Source organism: Dreissena polymorpha, chromosome 1, assembly GCF_020536995.1.
Source record: "Dreissena polymorpha isolate Duluth1 chromosome 1, UMN_Dpol_1.0, whole genome shotgun sequence".
Taxonomy (NCBI): Eukaryota; Metazoa; Mollusca; class Bivalvia; order Myida; family Dreissenidae; genus Dreissena; species Dreissena polymorpha.
This window is the reverse complement of record NC_068355.1, coordinates 208092280-208108957: the sequence shown is the minus strand read 5'-3', so window position 1 is coordinate 208108957 and position 16678 is coordinate 208092280. Positions and strand designations below refer to the sequence as shown.

The following is a 16678-nucleotide window of genomic DNA, read 5'->3' as shown; positions in this document are numbered from 1 at the left end:
GCACGTGTATCTCATAGTGCTGCACATTTTGAGTGGTAAAAGGTCAAGGTCATGGTCATCATTCAAGGACAATGGTCGAATATATGGGTCAAAGTCGCTCATTTAATGTACACTTGTGCAATATTGAAGCTAGCAACTTGATATTTGGCATGCAGGTGAAAGGTCAAGGTCATCCTTCAAGGTCAAAGGTCATATATATGGGGTCATAGTGTTTCACAAACACATCGCTTGTTTCTCCTTTAAAGATGGGGCATCAATCTGCTTAATTTTCATAAAAAATTTAAGTTGTGGGGATGCAAAACCAAGAAAAAGCACATAGAAACCGAGTCAGTACAACTTGATTTGTTATCAAATGGTACAAAACACTTTGGTCTTCAATACATAATAAAAAAACATAATTATATTAGCTAAATAACATTATTTTGCTAGTGGAAAGATTTAGTTTGACCCATTGAAACTGATTGTTTCATATGTGTGTGTACATATTGAGACAAATATAGCTTTAATCAATGAACTGAAACACACTGCACTGACATATGTACACAGAATATCAATTTAGAAAACAAAAAACTATTATAATATTAGAATTATGTGATTCTACACAGTTTAGCCAATAATGGAACGTATTTCGTGTACTCATTTACGACAACAGGAAGTTAACAAAACAGTGACATTAATTCCTCTAATGCCGTAAACATACTTAAGAACTTGTACCTGTTTATATCACGTGTAGGCAATATTTGTGCAAAATACAATTACCTGAGCTTACTTTTAATGAACAAAATCAATACATTTTATTAAACTTGTCTGTATTGTTTAATTTGTTTTAACAAGTACAAGAAGGAAGAATGACGCGGGAGATGCCACATAAAATATGAATATCAACCCAAGAAGCAGAAAAATGAAAATTCAAAATAAAAAAGCAAACTCTCATTTACTCCCACAGACAAATAAGACAGAGCACGAGCGCTAAACACTGCCTTGGAACTGTCAGTAACTAAAGTCACGATGTACTGCGTTCTTCAAGTATATGCATTAATCATCATTATATACTTCAATGTCCATCTGTTATTACTGATCAGTTAAAGACTTATTCAGCTTCACTATCTGAGTCATCAGTCTTAACACTTTCTTTGTCTGACGTATACAGTTCATCATTTTCTTGCTGATTTGCTGATTTTTAGCTTACACATCATTGTACATTTCAGTCTATATTTCAGACAGGGACAGGTTTCCAATTTACATTCCCGAAAGCAACTGCACATTAACATTTCCAAAACAGCAACTGGTGCAGTTGGAACATCATTCCATTCAACAGCAAGGTATTTATTACCCCGGTCATCAGAATCATTGTGGATGCAGTAGCGTGTATCCCCGTGCATATCTTCGATGTTGTTATATTTTCAGCCTTCAGAGGCTGGTGGCGGTATTGTGTTTTTATTTTAATTTTTAAGAAACCTTGTTTAAGAATTGTTTTTAATGAAAATTCAATACTGCTCCAGCAGCTGGAGTTTCACTTCTTTATATTGAGACACCAACCGTTTCCTATGATGGTATATAAGGATCTGGCTCAAGACAACGTCTCCATATCGCACACTGGTAGTTTGCCCTCATGGAATGCATGTTAAGGGAAGCTGCACAGGGTGGTAACTGCCACGATTCAATTTCACCCTTTCTGGCACACAAAAGGCGGTACCCTAGCTCATTAACATCAATTGTGGGCGTTCTTGATGAATAGAGGATTCAGGTAAACTCCTCGAGTCTTTTGTATAATACATCAGACAGTTTCCAATTGGTACCAAGTTGTTTGAAAGTATCTTGAAAACCGCCCACTGCTTTCATATGTTTAAAGGCAGCTACTTTTCCACGACCTGAATAGGCACTGACTGTGTCACAGCCTGTGTAAGAATGTAAACCTGGCAAGGCTTCACAAACATCAGGCCTGGTCACCCTGCATTAGACCACGAACACATTTTGTATCTGGTTTTATCTTGCACTTGTTTTGTGTTACCTCACAATGACCTTGTACACACTGCGTCGATGTTCCGGGGGAGCCCTACACTTCACGGGAAGAAGAAGAAGAAGAAAACCATCAGCTGAGTTCCATTCATCATAGAGTGTTTTCTCCATAGATCTGTTTTTATTACTTACCTTGCTGATGAAGAGTGAAAACGAAATATCGTTCTCGTGGGCGGAAACCTTTATAACGCCAGATTACAGTTAACATAAACAATGGCTGTCATAGTAAGATGGCCATCATAGTCAATGCAGTAAAATGTATGAACAAATTCCGTGTATTTAGCGAAGCTTAAAGGCCGAATTAACCTGGTCAAACGTTTTCCGTAAATTACGCAGGGCAAATATATTCCTGACGTCAGCACTTACCCTGTTTTCTTTATTAAATCGTAATTTTGAATTTTGAAATAAGAGAAAATGATGGCCCAATATTGCACCATTGATAAATTTGACCAATGTAATGTATTGTTTATTTGTTAATTCTTGTTAAAATTCAAACCAATACAGTCAGAAAATACTTAGATATTTCACTTCAAATAATTAGAAATATATTCAAAGAAAATGGATTTCCACCGCTTAATTACATTCGAATATTCGAATCTTCTCCGACATTGACCGTTAAGCGAGCGAAATAATTCCTAAGCGTGAAATATCTAATTGAAAGGCCAATAATTTGTTCCAATTCATTTCGAAATACCATCTTTCACACAAAGTTATGTCCATATATACTGAATATACGTAAACTTCAAGCGTCAACTGCCATCTTGACTTATAAGCAAGCGATACGAATACTGCGCTTGAAACGCCGCATTATCTGGTGATAATCGCCGCCAATATATTTCAAAATCATGAGCAATAAAATTTCGGGACGTACACGAACAAATACGTTTTTAAATATAAGAAAGGATTTATATAACTTTTGCACAGAATCACTTAATGATACTTCCCAAGACGTTTCATAAAAATGGCCTGATTAGGAGTTAAGGAGGAGATGTCATTTCAACGCATGATTTCAATAAAACCTTTGACATAAGCTCACTCTTAGCACTTCATACGTCATAAGCCGATAGAATCACGCGCTTTTTTTGCTGTATTCTTATATTGATATAAAGTTTTAATGAGAACAAAATAACATGTGTGATTATTACAATTAGTCCCATTATAAATTTAGACGTAGTATATCTGAGGTGTTACCAAAGAAATAAACTCGATTTAAATAGTTTAAATAAAGCTAGATGTCACTACAAACTGATTATGATATTTAAAATAAGAAACTTATGTACGAAGCATAGGATCTCAACTGTAAAAAAATCACACCAACACACACAGAAAAAAGAATGTGAACCCAACCCAACCAATTTAAGAGTCAGTAAATACTCCATTCTACAATAGTTCCAAGTTGTTTTTCTACATTACTGGCATTTATTTTTTGTTTATTCAAAGCCACTAATACAGGTCGTCCTACGATATTTTGATACGCAATATAACTTTGATTAAAACAACTTTGTTGTGTTTCGGTATAGACAAGTTTCAGTGTCCTGTAAAAAAGACAGAAAATATAAAATATCATAACCGTAGGTATAGAATTAAATTTCATAACAAAGTTTCAGACCACATTATGGGTTGAAATGTTTATAAAACCAGTTTTGAAAACTTGCTTTAATTTGTGTGTGCGTGAATATTTTGAAATTGTTATTCAAATATGCAAAGAAATACGAGAAAGAGAAACGATGCATCAAAGTTGAGGTATATAGCAGAATAGCTCTATCACCACTTATTTTCTGTCAGCAAATATTGTTTCAGGTTACATTGCCGTAAATCACTGCGTATTACCGCTGTGCTAACTGAAAACGTAAGTTTAATTTATGTCGGGCTTATGTCGAGATAAAGCTTCCGCAAAATTAATTTTTAAGTTTTTTTTTTTATTTCACACGGTTTATACTCGGATAATTTCTACGCAATTAAGAAAGCCTAACGCAGTTCAAACATGGCAAAATCATAGCTTAACAATATTTGTTTTCCTGTATGTTTAAAACGGCATAAAACATTAAAACAATCAGCATATTGGAATTGTCGATGCAAAGAATTGGGGGATATAACTACCACAACATCCAAATAACAACTTTCTGAGACACGGTTAAATAAAGTAAATACAAATATCAACATAATATCTTCTTGTTTACAAAATTGTATATATCAGTATCATATAATACATTCGCATTTTACGAAACATTCACATTATGTTCAAATGAGAAACTGTTTAAAAATAAACGAATATACACATACACGGGTACACACGACTAGCTTGTACTCTTGATGTGTGCAGTTTAGTTTTACAACACAGATCGGGTCAATTGTATTTGTATTTTACACGGTATATTTACTTTTATTTGTTGTATGATTTAAAACTTATCGTGTTTAACTGTATTGTGTTTAGCAGAAACAGTACGAGTAAGCCACTTTAAATTTCAGTTTTTAATGCATGACGCGGTTTAAAGCCCTTTCTCATGTTGCTATTGTTATATTTCTACTGGCGTTTTCAAATAGTATTACAAAATGTAATATTATTCGAGCTTTGAATTAGTTTTCCTCTATAGCTTCGCACATGCTTATCGGGGTTTTAATCTTTGTTTACGGTGTCTGAACACATGTCAGACCAAATGACACTATGAAAAAATAAATGATGATAATTATTGACAAATGAATAAGAGCGTTCATACTAGTCAATTCTAAAAGTGGACAGATAAATCCAGTTTTCAAGGTAAATTTATTTTATTTTCTTTTATTTTTTCTTTGAGTTTTGCCATTCGCGACAGAATGTTAGTCATCTGTTACAAATTTTAACGAATAAACAAAATAAAAAACGATGGAGTTATTGCGATTCATGTCTATCTGATAAGTCGCAGCTTCGGTGTTTTCAAAACCATAGCCATGCACATGACACGGCTAAGGCGTTTTGATAAGTGCAGTCGCAAGATATCTTAAGCATATATCGGCTACCAAATAATGTATGAGTTATATAATTTCCATATGATTGATGAGGATAACGATATTTGAAACAATTAGCGCAATTATTGTAACATGCATAAGTTAACTCAAAAGGGATTTCAGCATATGGGTAAATATAATTTTGTTTGTATTTCTGTATTGTGAGCATGTTATATAATTCTCATTTATTTAGAAGACAAAATGGAACCAATTGGTTGTGAGACTATGGTGAAAAAACATGTGCTTCAAATGGTGTATTAACCTTCATTCATATAAATTATATTAACTATTGACACTTAACATCGTCAGCAAACCAGGACAACGAAAATATTCTTGTTATGCGACGACTGGAAAATACCAGTGAAAGACAGCGTGATTATCTATTTTGGTTTAATGGGCTTCTTTTAACGTATTGTATAAAAGATGTGAGTAAACTAACAGTGTACTATTTGAACTTTTAATCAATATGAAATACATAACACAATAGATTACATATTTTATTATTCGACAAATATGCAAGCACTTAAGTGCTGTTTTCACATTTCATCATTAACGGTCAATAGACCGTTTTCGCATTCCCGATATCGAGTTTTATAGATGTTGACTCTCTCCTCGATGAAACGAATCGAGAACGAGGCTGACGATGTGGAAGCTGGCATTGCCTATATAGAGGCATTTTAATGCCCAGTGGATAATGTGATCAATAAAAGACAAAAAGTTGTTTAATTTCTCTTTAAGCGCTAAGCAGTTTAAAAGACTTAATTTTTCTTATAAGGATATGTACTCACTGCTTAGTTTATAAAGACATTTTTATAGACTGCAGTTTATCCACGTTTGATAACGTAATTGTGATGTATGGCATGCTTATTGTCTCAGAGATTCTAATTAGAACACATTAATTTTCCTGCATATAATTTCCATATGGTATGTACTACGAAAGAAAATCCAGAGCAGTTTTATCACTCATTGGTTATGAGCAATACAAAAGTAATAATAAATGAATCGAATATAGGAATCCTATATTCTGCAACCATATTGATATTTGTGTTCGAATTGTTTTAGAAGATATGTATTGACAGAAAATGTCTGACAAATTATGTTGATAACCATTTTGTTATGCCCAGGGCCGACGCCAGAGTATTTGGCACCCTAGGCGAACCTGTCTCACTGCGCCCCCGCGTTCACAGCAGCTAGATATTTAATAAACTTCGATGAAAGTTTGACTGTGTGGTTTCCGTGTACTACGGACTTCATCAGCAGAATGATTTCTTCTGTTGGGAAAATGTAACACCGCTAATTGTCGGGTGAGCGATGTTAACGTACTGTCCCAGGTGAGCGAGAGTTGCTAGCGGCCCCGTCCTTGTTTAGCGCCGGTCTAAGTGCACGGATGTAAATAGCCTCCTTGACCCCTCTCTCGAACCGAGATGGTTCACGGTCCAGAATCTTAACGTTCTCCATTGTGATTGTGTGGTCCGGTTTACAGTCATGTATATGCCTTGAGACATAAGATGATGTTGAACACGGTCTCCTGTGTTCCAAGAATGGTGCTTTCAGATTTTCGTTCAGTTTCACCAATATAATCCTTTGAAAATTGTTTCTTTGGATGGCCAACACATTTGCTATGGAAAATAAGTCCGCAGATGTCTTTCTTGTCTAGTTTGTTCTTAGGGTGAACTAGCAGATGTCTTAGAGTTTTATGTGGCTTAATGGATACACTGATGGTGTGTTTAAGAAAGGCCCGCTTCAACTGTTCAGAGGTACCTTGAACATATGGAAGGACGACGTTGCCCTTAGACTTGGCTTGCCCTGGTACTCTCTTGCTCTCCGTACCGGACTTGGGTTTGCTGGCCTGTTCCCTTCCTTTCTTCAGTTCCCATTCCGGATAATGGCACTTCTTCAAAACCTGGCTGACATGCTGCATTTCATTATTCAGTTCATGATCTTCAGAAATTATTGATCTAGCTATGCCAAAAAGAGTTCTCACTACTGAAATCTAGATATTGGTCTGTATGTGTGTGTTTTCTTTAGATAGTGATTTTTAAGCTGCTGTCCGGTTTTCTGATTGTATTGGTGTCAAGGAAAGCTAGTGAGCCGTTCTCTTCTTTTTCCATCGTGAACTTTATGTCAGGGTCAATGGAGTTGATGTGCTCAGTGAACTCCTCGACATGTTCATCCTTCTGTTTTGTGTGGGTGTCATGGACGTAGCGGAACCACCAGCCTGGTGGGTGTGAGGCTGTGCGGAGAGCCTGTTCCTCAAAATGCTCCATGTATAGGTTGCACACAATCGGCGAGACAGGAGAACACATAGCGGCTCCATGTATCTGTTGGTAGAAATTACCATCAAACATAAAATATTGCAATTAAGGCACAGTCCTAGCAGGTTGGTGACCTGTTGTGGAGACATAGTAGTTCTAGCGCTCAGATCCGGGTCCCCGAGTAGTTTATTATGGATAATATCCTAGGCTCTATCTACTGGGACACTGGTAAAAAGCGCACTTACGTCATACGATATAAACACTTCATCCTAATCCACCTGTTTGTTTTTTATTAGTGTTCAGAAATGTTTGGATATTTAATAAATATTAACTTTCACAAACGAATGATGTGCTGTCGTGTGTTTTAATTAGTATTGACATTAAAAAGTCTATACATGTATAAAACTATATTATTTGATTCTACGTTTGTTTTCGCGCTTTTGCTTTAGCAAATGTAGAAACGAGTGTCATCAGTTCAATATCTCTAGCAATTTTATGTTTAATAGACAGAGAAGCTACTCCGACAAGCCTTTCTTGTAGCATGGATGTTCGCAGATATATTTTATGAGTTTGAGCTTCGAGAAGCTTCGCTCATCACTAGCAACCGGCACGGGAAGTGTCGAGAAGATTTGCAGAGCTTAAGCAGTTTCGGGGACACTATCTGTTAGATTATATTTTGATATAAAGTTTAGGTCATCCTGACTCATGTGGCGGTGTATACCGTGCAAATTGTATTGAAATGGCTTTTAGTTCACTGTTTAGATCAACTATATCTTTGGAGTGTCAATGTTGCAATGCTTTCTTAAGAATCAAGTCATGTTCTTAACCTTTATTGCTAGTTTTATTCTGCAAAATGTGAACATGATAGAGGAAACCAAACACCGAATTTATTTGTTGTATCATAATGAATCTTTCTTGAACCGATTGCTGTGTCAAGAAGAGCGACGTTTAAGTTAACGTTGAATTTGTCTTTTGGATCCTTAATAGGTTCGTTGTCATCTTCTTCGTATGCAAAGTGTTTATTATTTCCACTTATACAGGTTTGGTTTGTGCTGGTATCTCTAATTTGATTTCAACTTCATCTCCGCTAACCAGTGTTTTCCCAACTAATAGCCATATCCTTGGTTTCCGAGAACATTTCACCCACATGATTGATTGCGCCATTTATATCTTCTTTTGCCTGAGGTTGTTTACTATTCATGTTGATCTGAAACGTCATATTACACAACTAGATAAACGACAAACTTAAAAGTAGAAATGGTTTTTAGAAAAACCTTTCTGTTCGTGATGTATTACCAGATGTTCCTGTTTAATTTTGTCATCAGCAATCTCTGCCAGAGCATCGTAAATATCACTTAGCTGATAACGAAGGGGTTTTAAAGCATTAATTCGATTAGAAATATGTTGCGAGAATCAGCTTTTCAACTATTTATCGGGCTGTTTTACCAGTTAAATATTATACTAAGGGATCCGGAAGGATACTCGATGATTAAAAAAAACTAGTGTGTAAACAGCGTCACAAAAATTATTCAATCCAGTTATAATTAAAGAGCGGCATTTCTTTATATTAATTTTTTTACGTAGCTAAAAGTGCCGCACTGCCACCCTATTAATTCGCCGTCGTAGGCGTTCGCCTTCTTCGCCTTGTGGTTGAACCGGGCCTGGTTATGCATTTATATAACTTAAAAACGATAAACGAGAAACAATTCAATAGGTTTTAATGCATATTCAAATCTAGTGTGGATAGGAATCTCGAATAAAATTTCATTTTGCTAATCTCTCTGTCCAAGGCTGTATTCAATTATAACTACTCGCAACTGTTTAACCGGGTAACGTGCTGGATGGTTATTACAACCTTAGTTGATTAATAGGGGAATGGTATTATTATTATGTTAGATAAATTGGTCACTTGTTTTACTGACAAGGTAATTTGTAAGGCATTGTAAATAAGTTTCTTCATTCGCAGAAAATACACGGAATTTGCACAGACCGCACTAAAACGATAAGAACCAATTTTAAGAATAAGAAGTACTTTAACTCTATCTTAAACGGCGGTATAAAATTATTCTTTTCTAGTGTCTCGCTTTTCGATAGAAAAATCTGACTCGCAATTACATCTTCAGTTATTAACTTTAAATCATCAGTTTTGTTTTCTTAACTACAGGTGTTTCCGATGTGACGAAGCATCACTACGTGGACAGGCACGAGCGCACGTGCTGCCAGAACTCCACGTGCGGCGTCGTGTTCGGCCTAACCCTCCTTCGGCGGCCGCATCATTGTCACAGGTACTGGTTGATGATTATGGATACACAGCTCTGTTTGAACGGGCAATTTTCAAGATTTTTAAAATTGCTTACTTTTTTACATGTGTGATTATGACTATTTTATTGTTCTAATACTTTTAACAAATCGCCATACTTTCAATCAGATGCGGCGAGGTGTTCTGTCGGAACTGCCTCTGCTTCGCAAGGAAGTTGGACGCTTCGGCACAACCGGATGTAAACGGCACACCCTGCAAGGTATTTCAACTTGTTAACGTTACCCAGATATTACATTGAAGTGATATCGTTGTGTTCGGTCAGTTAACAATGCTTCGGAATTTTGGTGCGTACAGGTTCAGAGACGCGCGAATGGGTAACAGTTGTTTCAAAGTCACTCATTTGAAGTACAGCATTTGTGTATTTGGCCGATAAAGAAATTTACTTACTTAAAAATTATTTTGATTATTAGATACCGACCATTTGCAGGCAAAGACCTATCAATAAAAAGTTCGGAGCATCTTACTGCGTTGCTAATGTATTTTGTTTTTGTCTGTAGGAAGCTAAACGAGTATTTTGTTTAAAACGAATACCATGCTTTTCTTAACAATAACTTATACTACATCGCATGCAAGTATCTAATACCACATCGCATGAAAGCATCTTATACCACATTGCATGAAAGTATCTTATACCACATCGCATGAAAGTATCTTATACCACATCGCATAAAAGTATGTTATACTTCATCGCATGCAAGTATCTAATACCACATCAAATGAAATTATCTTATACCACATCGCATGAAAGTATCTTATACCACATCGCATGAAAGTATCTTATACTACATCGCATGAAAGTATCTTATAGCACATCGCATGACAGTATCTTATACCACATCTCTTGAAAGTATCTTATACCACATCGCATGAAAGTATCTTATACCACATCGCATGAAAGTATCTTATACCACATCTCATGAAAGTATCTTATACCACATCGCATGAAAGTATCTCAAACCACATTGCATGAAAGTATCTTATACCACATCTCATGAAAGTATCTTAAACCACATCTCATGAAAGTATCTTATACCATATCGCATGAAACTAAATTATATCGCATGAAAATATCTTGTCTTTATCTTATGATCGTCGGGTGGTGATAAGTGTGCAGCAAATTCGAGACTCGCACGATAGACCTTCCGTTTTAAGGCATGTGCTTAACCGGGTGAGCTTCAGTGACCGTGACCTTTAAAATGTATTGACATTTTATATCAGGTATGAATTTATGTTATGTCAGGTGTGCTACACGTGTTTCTCGGAAGGAACGTACAATCAGGTCGGTGTAACCCGATCCCACACTGAATATTTCTCGAGTATCCGCGGTATATCACGCAAGGATCGTCGTAAGACCGAGTGCGAAGTAATCTTGGAGCATACTCACGGGCAAAAGAGATTCTGGAAAGACCAGTAAGTTCATGTGGTCCGTTTTTCTTTAATTCGTATGACAAAATTGTGCAAACTTGTTTGTAACATTACAAGTATGCAGTACCATAATTGGAGAACTTTAGTGCACAAATTGTTATATATTTGGGCAATGAATATGCACTCCATTATTTGTACGCAATCAATAATGGTCAACCGCGGATACATTTTACTAAATTTTGCTCCCCCAACCTTAAATTGTAGTTATTTGATTAAAATAGCACGCCCTTAATGAGGATATTACAAATACCGTGCATTCTCTTTACTAAAATAAGGAACAAAAAACATGTAATTTGAGAGGACTTATTAACGCCCAATGTTGATGGTAATTTGTGACGAAATATGAACTGCAAACGACACCCCTTTGATACTTCGTATAAATGGCTTTCTAATAACATTTCTCATTGGTTTTTTAGATGAAAGCGTTAACGTTTGCCATGTGTGATGTTATGCTTTTGTGTTGCACGTTTAGTGGGAGGTTGTGTTCAATTATATGGATGCTTTTAAGATCGACGAGTATACAATTGTCTTATTTTACACACGATTTAGTCAAATATTGGAACACATGTGGGGAGAAGTAAATACAAATATGCAAAAGAGAAGCCATATTAATCGCATAACATTAGCACGTGAAGCAAGAGAAAACCACAGACGTCGATATGCCCCTTTCAGGTTTACATTTAACTTGTCTACTAAACTATAAATATAATCCTAAAGGTGTCAAGTTGACTACCAAAAGGAGTGTCTCCGCCTGCTCCAGGGTTTCCATGACAGCATCGGTACCTCGCACGTGCTCCGGACCCTGGGCGAGATCAGGGGATACGTTGACGTGCCCGGCTGGCAAAGATCCACGTTTTGGGAGGTAAGAAAAGTGGTGCATTTGCAATATTAAAATACTGACTAGAGTTGTTTGACAGACAATATTTACTCGATCACGTCCTTCGTGCGTGCACAATTAAAACAAATAAGGACGAAATGTCACAGTGGTAGAACAGTGGTAGAATATGAAAACCAGTTCTAAGAGTGGCATCAAACGGAAAGACATATGATGTTAATAGTCGTGTTTTTGTTTTATTTCGAAGTCGTGTGTTCTATCCCTGTTTTATCACACGTATTATTAGGTATGATACATTGATAAACAGCTTAAACCGATAAACGAATTCGCATGGCGAAGTTTACAACGGTCTTACAAAGAAAACTGTTAAATAATTATACTTATAAGCAAATAAATTGCCCAATGATTTAATATGAAATGTTAACGGATGTTTGCTTCAATCACACGATACAAGATTATGTATGAAAGAGACGAGTGAATGTCCTTATTTTCAATCAAAACCAGTATGTTAGTGACTGGTGCCATGTCATATCTTCTGTCGCATTTAGTTGGAGACGAGTGTGCACTTTTGTCGAGCATGTGGCAAGAAACTTGACCGCGTCAAGCATCGTAACTGCCGGGTCTGCGGGCTAGCGCTTTGCAAGGCGTGTGCGCACAAAGGTAGCATTGAAACGTGACGTTCGTTTATCGGCTAACATAGTCATAATTTGACAGTATCCAATAAGTTTTGTAAAGATTATCCAAATATAAAATGGGGGAACAAAATAATGGGCATTATAGAGAAATCACATTTTAATACCGCTTTGTTAAGCAGAAAAGATCAGTCTGATTATGAAAATAATAAGGCGTTCGTAACGTTGAATAAAGAAACCTAATAAAACAATTATAGTGTTAGCATTTGTAGTACTGATATTATATATGATCTATGTGGATCGCAAAAACTATTAAACATTGCCTATGTGTATTTGTATATACGAGCTGGAAAATGTATAGAGGTCCCATTTCAAAACCCCTTTGGAAGAAACTTTTTAAAGATTGAAACTTTTTGCTTTACATTATCGTAATGCGTTTTTTACTTGGATTTTCCTCAATTGAAGACAAAGTGATAATTTAAATACACGCACCTGTGAAAAGGTCCCCTTAACAAAATGCAAACTACAGCATAATGAAACATATATTCTCTCTCTCTCTCTCACACAGAGTTGCTGGTATTTTATGAGGACAGTGGATCATTAGAAAAAGCTAGGTTGGCCATTATTCGTGTACAAGGGGTATGTGATATGTTATATTTGAGTATGTGTCTCAGTTTTGTGTTAAAGCTACGTAATTATAATTAGAGACTGACATGTTATGCCAATGATATAGCATTATATTGCGAGTTATTCCAGGCAATGTATTAGAGTTATTATGTACGTAACATGATATAATCAAATAACTTATCCCCTATATGTTTTTCAAACATTCGATTTATTTCCAATATATCGAAGTAGTCCTTCCAAAACTCATGTATACAAACGCTTTTTCGAATAATCATTATAGAATTTATGTATACAAACGTCTTATTCATTAATTCAGTTGTATGCCTTCTAGAATTAATACATACGAACAATACCGTTTGCAATAATACTGGTATCGTATTTTGCCTTCTACAATTCATGTATACGGACGTCTTTTGCCATTTTTCTGCAGTTAGCCTTTTTATCTCCGCCGAAATTTCGGAGGGTATATAGTCCGTCCGTCTGTTCGTCCTTCTGTCCGAAACTTTGTTCAGAGCTTAATTCCAAATATATATTCAATGGATTTACTTTAAACTTAGAATATACACAGATGGCAAGTAGGAAAAATGCAGTGGCCAAGAACCATAACTATATCTACCTTAGTGTTTGAATAATCTCCCTTTATATAATTTCAAAGTAAATTTGTATCCAGAGCATAACTCTTAATCTACTGAAGGGATTTACTTGAAACTTTAAATATAAACAGATGGCAAGTAGGAGAAGTGAAATGACTTAGAACCATAACTCTATCTACCTTAGTTTTTGAATTAAATCCCGTTTAATTTCAAATTAAATTTTTGTCCGCAGCATAACCCTAAATCTTCTGAAAGGATTTACTTGTAACTAGAAATATAAACAGATGGCAACTAGAAGAATTGCAGTGAACATGAACCATAACTCTATCGGCCGTAGTTTTTGAATTATCTTTACTTTCTTCAGTATTCTACTCTCTAAAACAAATGTTCTCATACAAGCAAACACATTTCGGCGGGGATGGCCATAATAACATGACTATTGTAGAATTTATAGATACGAACGTCTTTTGTAATTATACTAGAACCATAATTAACCTTCTTGAATGTATGTATAAGAACGACTTTTTCTCCATTAACTGCTTGCGTTTACCGGGTATATCGAATTCTCCAGACAGCAGTTTACTAGCAGGTTGTGCAGTCACATTTTGTGGCTTGGTTCAAGATACGGAAAACGCTCCGACCATGTGTGTTTAAGTTTACATTTTAACGACCGTTTATAGGCCCCGGTGAAAGAACCGAAGTATTCCGTCCTCTTGCGGATCTGTGCACAGTGCAAGGGGGAGCTAACTAGGCGACAGTTGCGGAACCAGGACTGGTACATGTGTAAGAAAGAATTCCAACGAAAAGAGAGCGCAGCATTCGAGTCGGTCTTGCACTTCGACGACCACTTCCGGGATCTCACGGACCGCATCAACGAGGCATTCGATAGCGTAAGAATTTATTTGCAAAGTACCGTTTTTATATTTAAAAGTTACTTTTGGGAAATTGATTGAATGTTACTCTACTGATCGAAATCTCTGCCTGGAAGTTACACAGATAAGGATTGGCACAAACATGAAGGTCTTCCTGATTGGTGGAAACAAACACGTTTTACGCATGCCGAGGTCCATCAGCGAAAAGCGGCTATCACAGTTTCAAATTTGTTTCAAACATTATTCGTCGAATCTAGAATCTGACTCTGCATTTGGATAATTAATTGATCGTCACTAATCTGCCTCCGAATCTTAGACATCTTTAAGTTGTTATAGAAGAAGTAAAACGTGCATTAACAAGTATTTCAAATAAACGTTTAAGTTTGTGGACGTTTATTTAAAAATTAATACAGACCGATCTTCATGTTGCTTTTGTCTGGGTTATGGTATTAGATATTTAAAAATCGGAATCGGAAATGTAAACTCACAAATTGCTGTGTTGATTTTGAACATAATCGAATTGTTAATTTGCCTTCAAGTTATGTACATGTATTTGTGATGAAACGAAGGCTAAACATGTAATACATTGCCATTTATGTAACAAAATACTAAATACACTAAGAATTTATTCAATACCGTTATGATTTTGCACTCAAATAATTTGCAGTATGGTATTTTTTCGACCTTTTCTGAGAAAACGTAGAATCGATACATCATAACTTAATTTTATTTATCATTTTACTTAGATGATACAAGACAATGCAAACAGGGACGGTGATAGCATAGGCACATGCGAATCTTTTGACGAATTAAACCTGGATTTCGATAAAATCAGCTTGGGAAACATTGCTACCCGGTTGAAGGTATATATACTAGCTGCCATAGCAAAAACAGTTACCACGTTTTAATAATATTCCTGACAGTTATCTGTTTAGCGGTATTAAATTACATTTCCATTAGAACGAAAACGCGTGTAAAAGTCTTATATGTAAGTTATTATAATTCATTCTATCGTCAAATTAATTAAACTTAGACACACATACGAACCTGTATTGCGCGTAAACTTCCACATTTTATCATGCTGAAATCGAGACAGCAAGCATGCCAGGTGTATCATTAGGCGTTTAGGAACTGCCCATTTAGACCATATAAAAAAATGCTGCTTCGCGGTTGATTGTCTGGAACCGTGAATTATTGTATCTGGCCCTGGCGTTTTTAGTGTGATACAAGTATTACTTAACTGAGATGATCACCCTGAAATAATGAAATTTATGTTGTTTATGTTATGTCGGTGTGAGTAAAATTCTTTCATATTATGAAGAATTATGTATGATAATTATTTCATTTATTAAATTGCAACTTCACATATATTTTATAAAAAAACTAAAGCAGAAACAAATAATTAATTATCAAAACCATTAAATTGCTTAGTGTGCACGAATTCGGATAAGCCTCGGGAACCAGTTATATATATCAGCGCTGATCGTTGTCTATGAACTGAATGTAACTATTAAGTTGTCTTTTCTAAGGATCAGGTTTTAGAGAATACAGAGGCTTACGGGAGCCTTTACAGGGAAATGCGCAAGTTATTCGAGGCGCATATAGTTGAATTATCAGCAACACGGATAGAGTTTGTGCAGCAGTATTTGACGGTTTGTATATTTGTTTATTTTCTTTTATGGACTTTATTCATGATACTTAGCCAAAAACAAACCCACAGTGTAATTGGCCCAGACCGAAAAAAATGGATTTATATGCTGTTGGTTTGTAAATGTATAAATAAATTACATGACTATTTTCATATAAAAAGAAAGAAAGATATTCAGTAAATAAAGTCAATAAAAAAGGTTTGAAAAAAAATCAAACATATATATTTAACCCGCAGTTATAAGAAGATTATAAATGCACACATACTTCCCACTGTGAAATACAGCATCCATGCTCAGTAAGATGAGGTTTATTATGACAATCTGTTTGTTGCTTAACTAATATTATGTCATTTGATACCGTCCGCGTTTTGAAGCGCATTTCTTTATGTGTTATATTAAGTTATATTGAATGATGAAATCAGTATAATGTTTCATAAATGAGATGTTTATTCGGTCGCAGCGGAAA

At 35.7% G+C, this 16678-nt stretch overlaps 1 protein-coding gene across 1 annotated transcript; it reads left to right on the top strand.

Annotated features, from left to right (window-relative positions):
- Positions 1-7450: 7450 nt before the first annotated feature.
- LOC127866073 (uncharacterized) lies at positions 7451-15266 on the top strand. Its single transcript, XM_052406467.1, has 9 exons — positions 7451-7487; positions 9424-9544; positions 9688-9778; positions 10820-10989; positions 11722-11866; positions 12388-12499; positions 13040-13110; positions 14372-14581; positions 15231-15266. The coding sequence occupies exons 1-9, from the start codon at positions 7451-7453 to the stop codon at positions 15264-15266; spliced, it is 993 nt and encodes a 330-aa protein (XP_052262427.1).
- Positions 15267-16678: the final 1412 nt, after the last annotated feature.

What these genes read in the sequence shown, in the direction of transcription:
- LOC127866073 (XM_052406467.1), top strand. Translation starts at nt 7,451, where the DNA reads ATGGATAATATCCTAGGCTCTATCTACTGGGACACTG. An exon ending in AAAGATCCACGTTTTGGGAG is followed by an intron (nt 11,867 to 12,387) that starts GTAAGAAAAGTG and finishes TGTCGCATTTAG; the next exon opens with TTGGAGACGAGTGTGCACTT. An exon ending in CCATTATTCGTGTACAAGGG is followed by an intron (nt 13,111 to 14,371) that starts GTATGTGATATG and finishes GACCGTTTATAG; the next exon opens with GCCCCGGTGAAAGAACCGAA.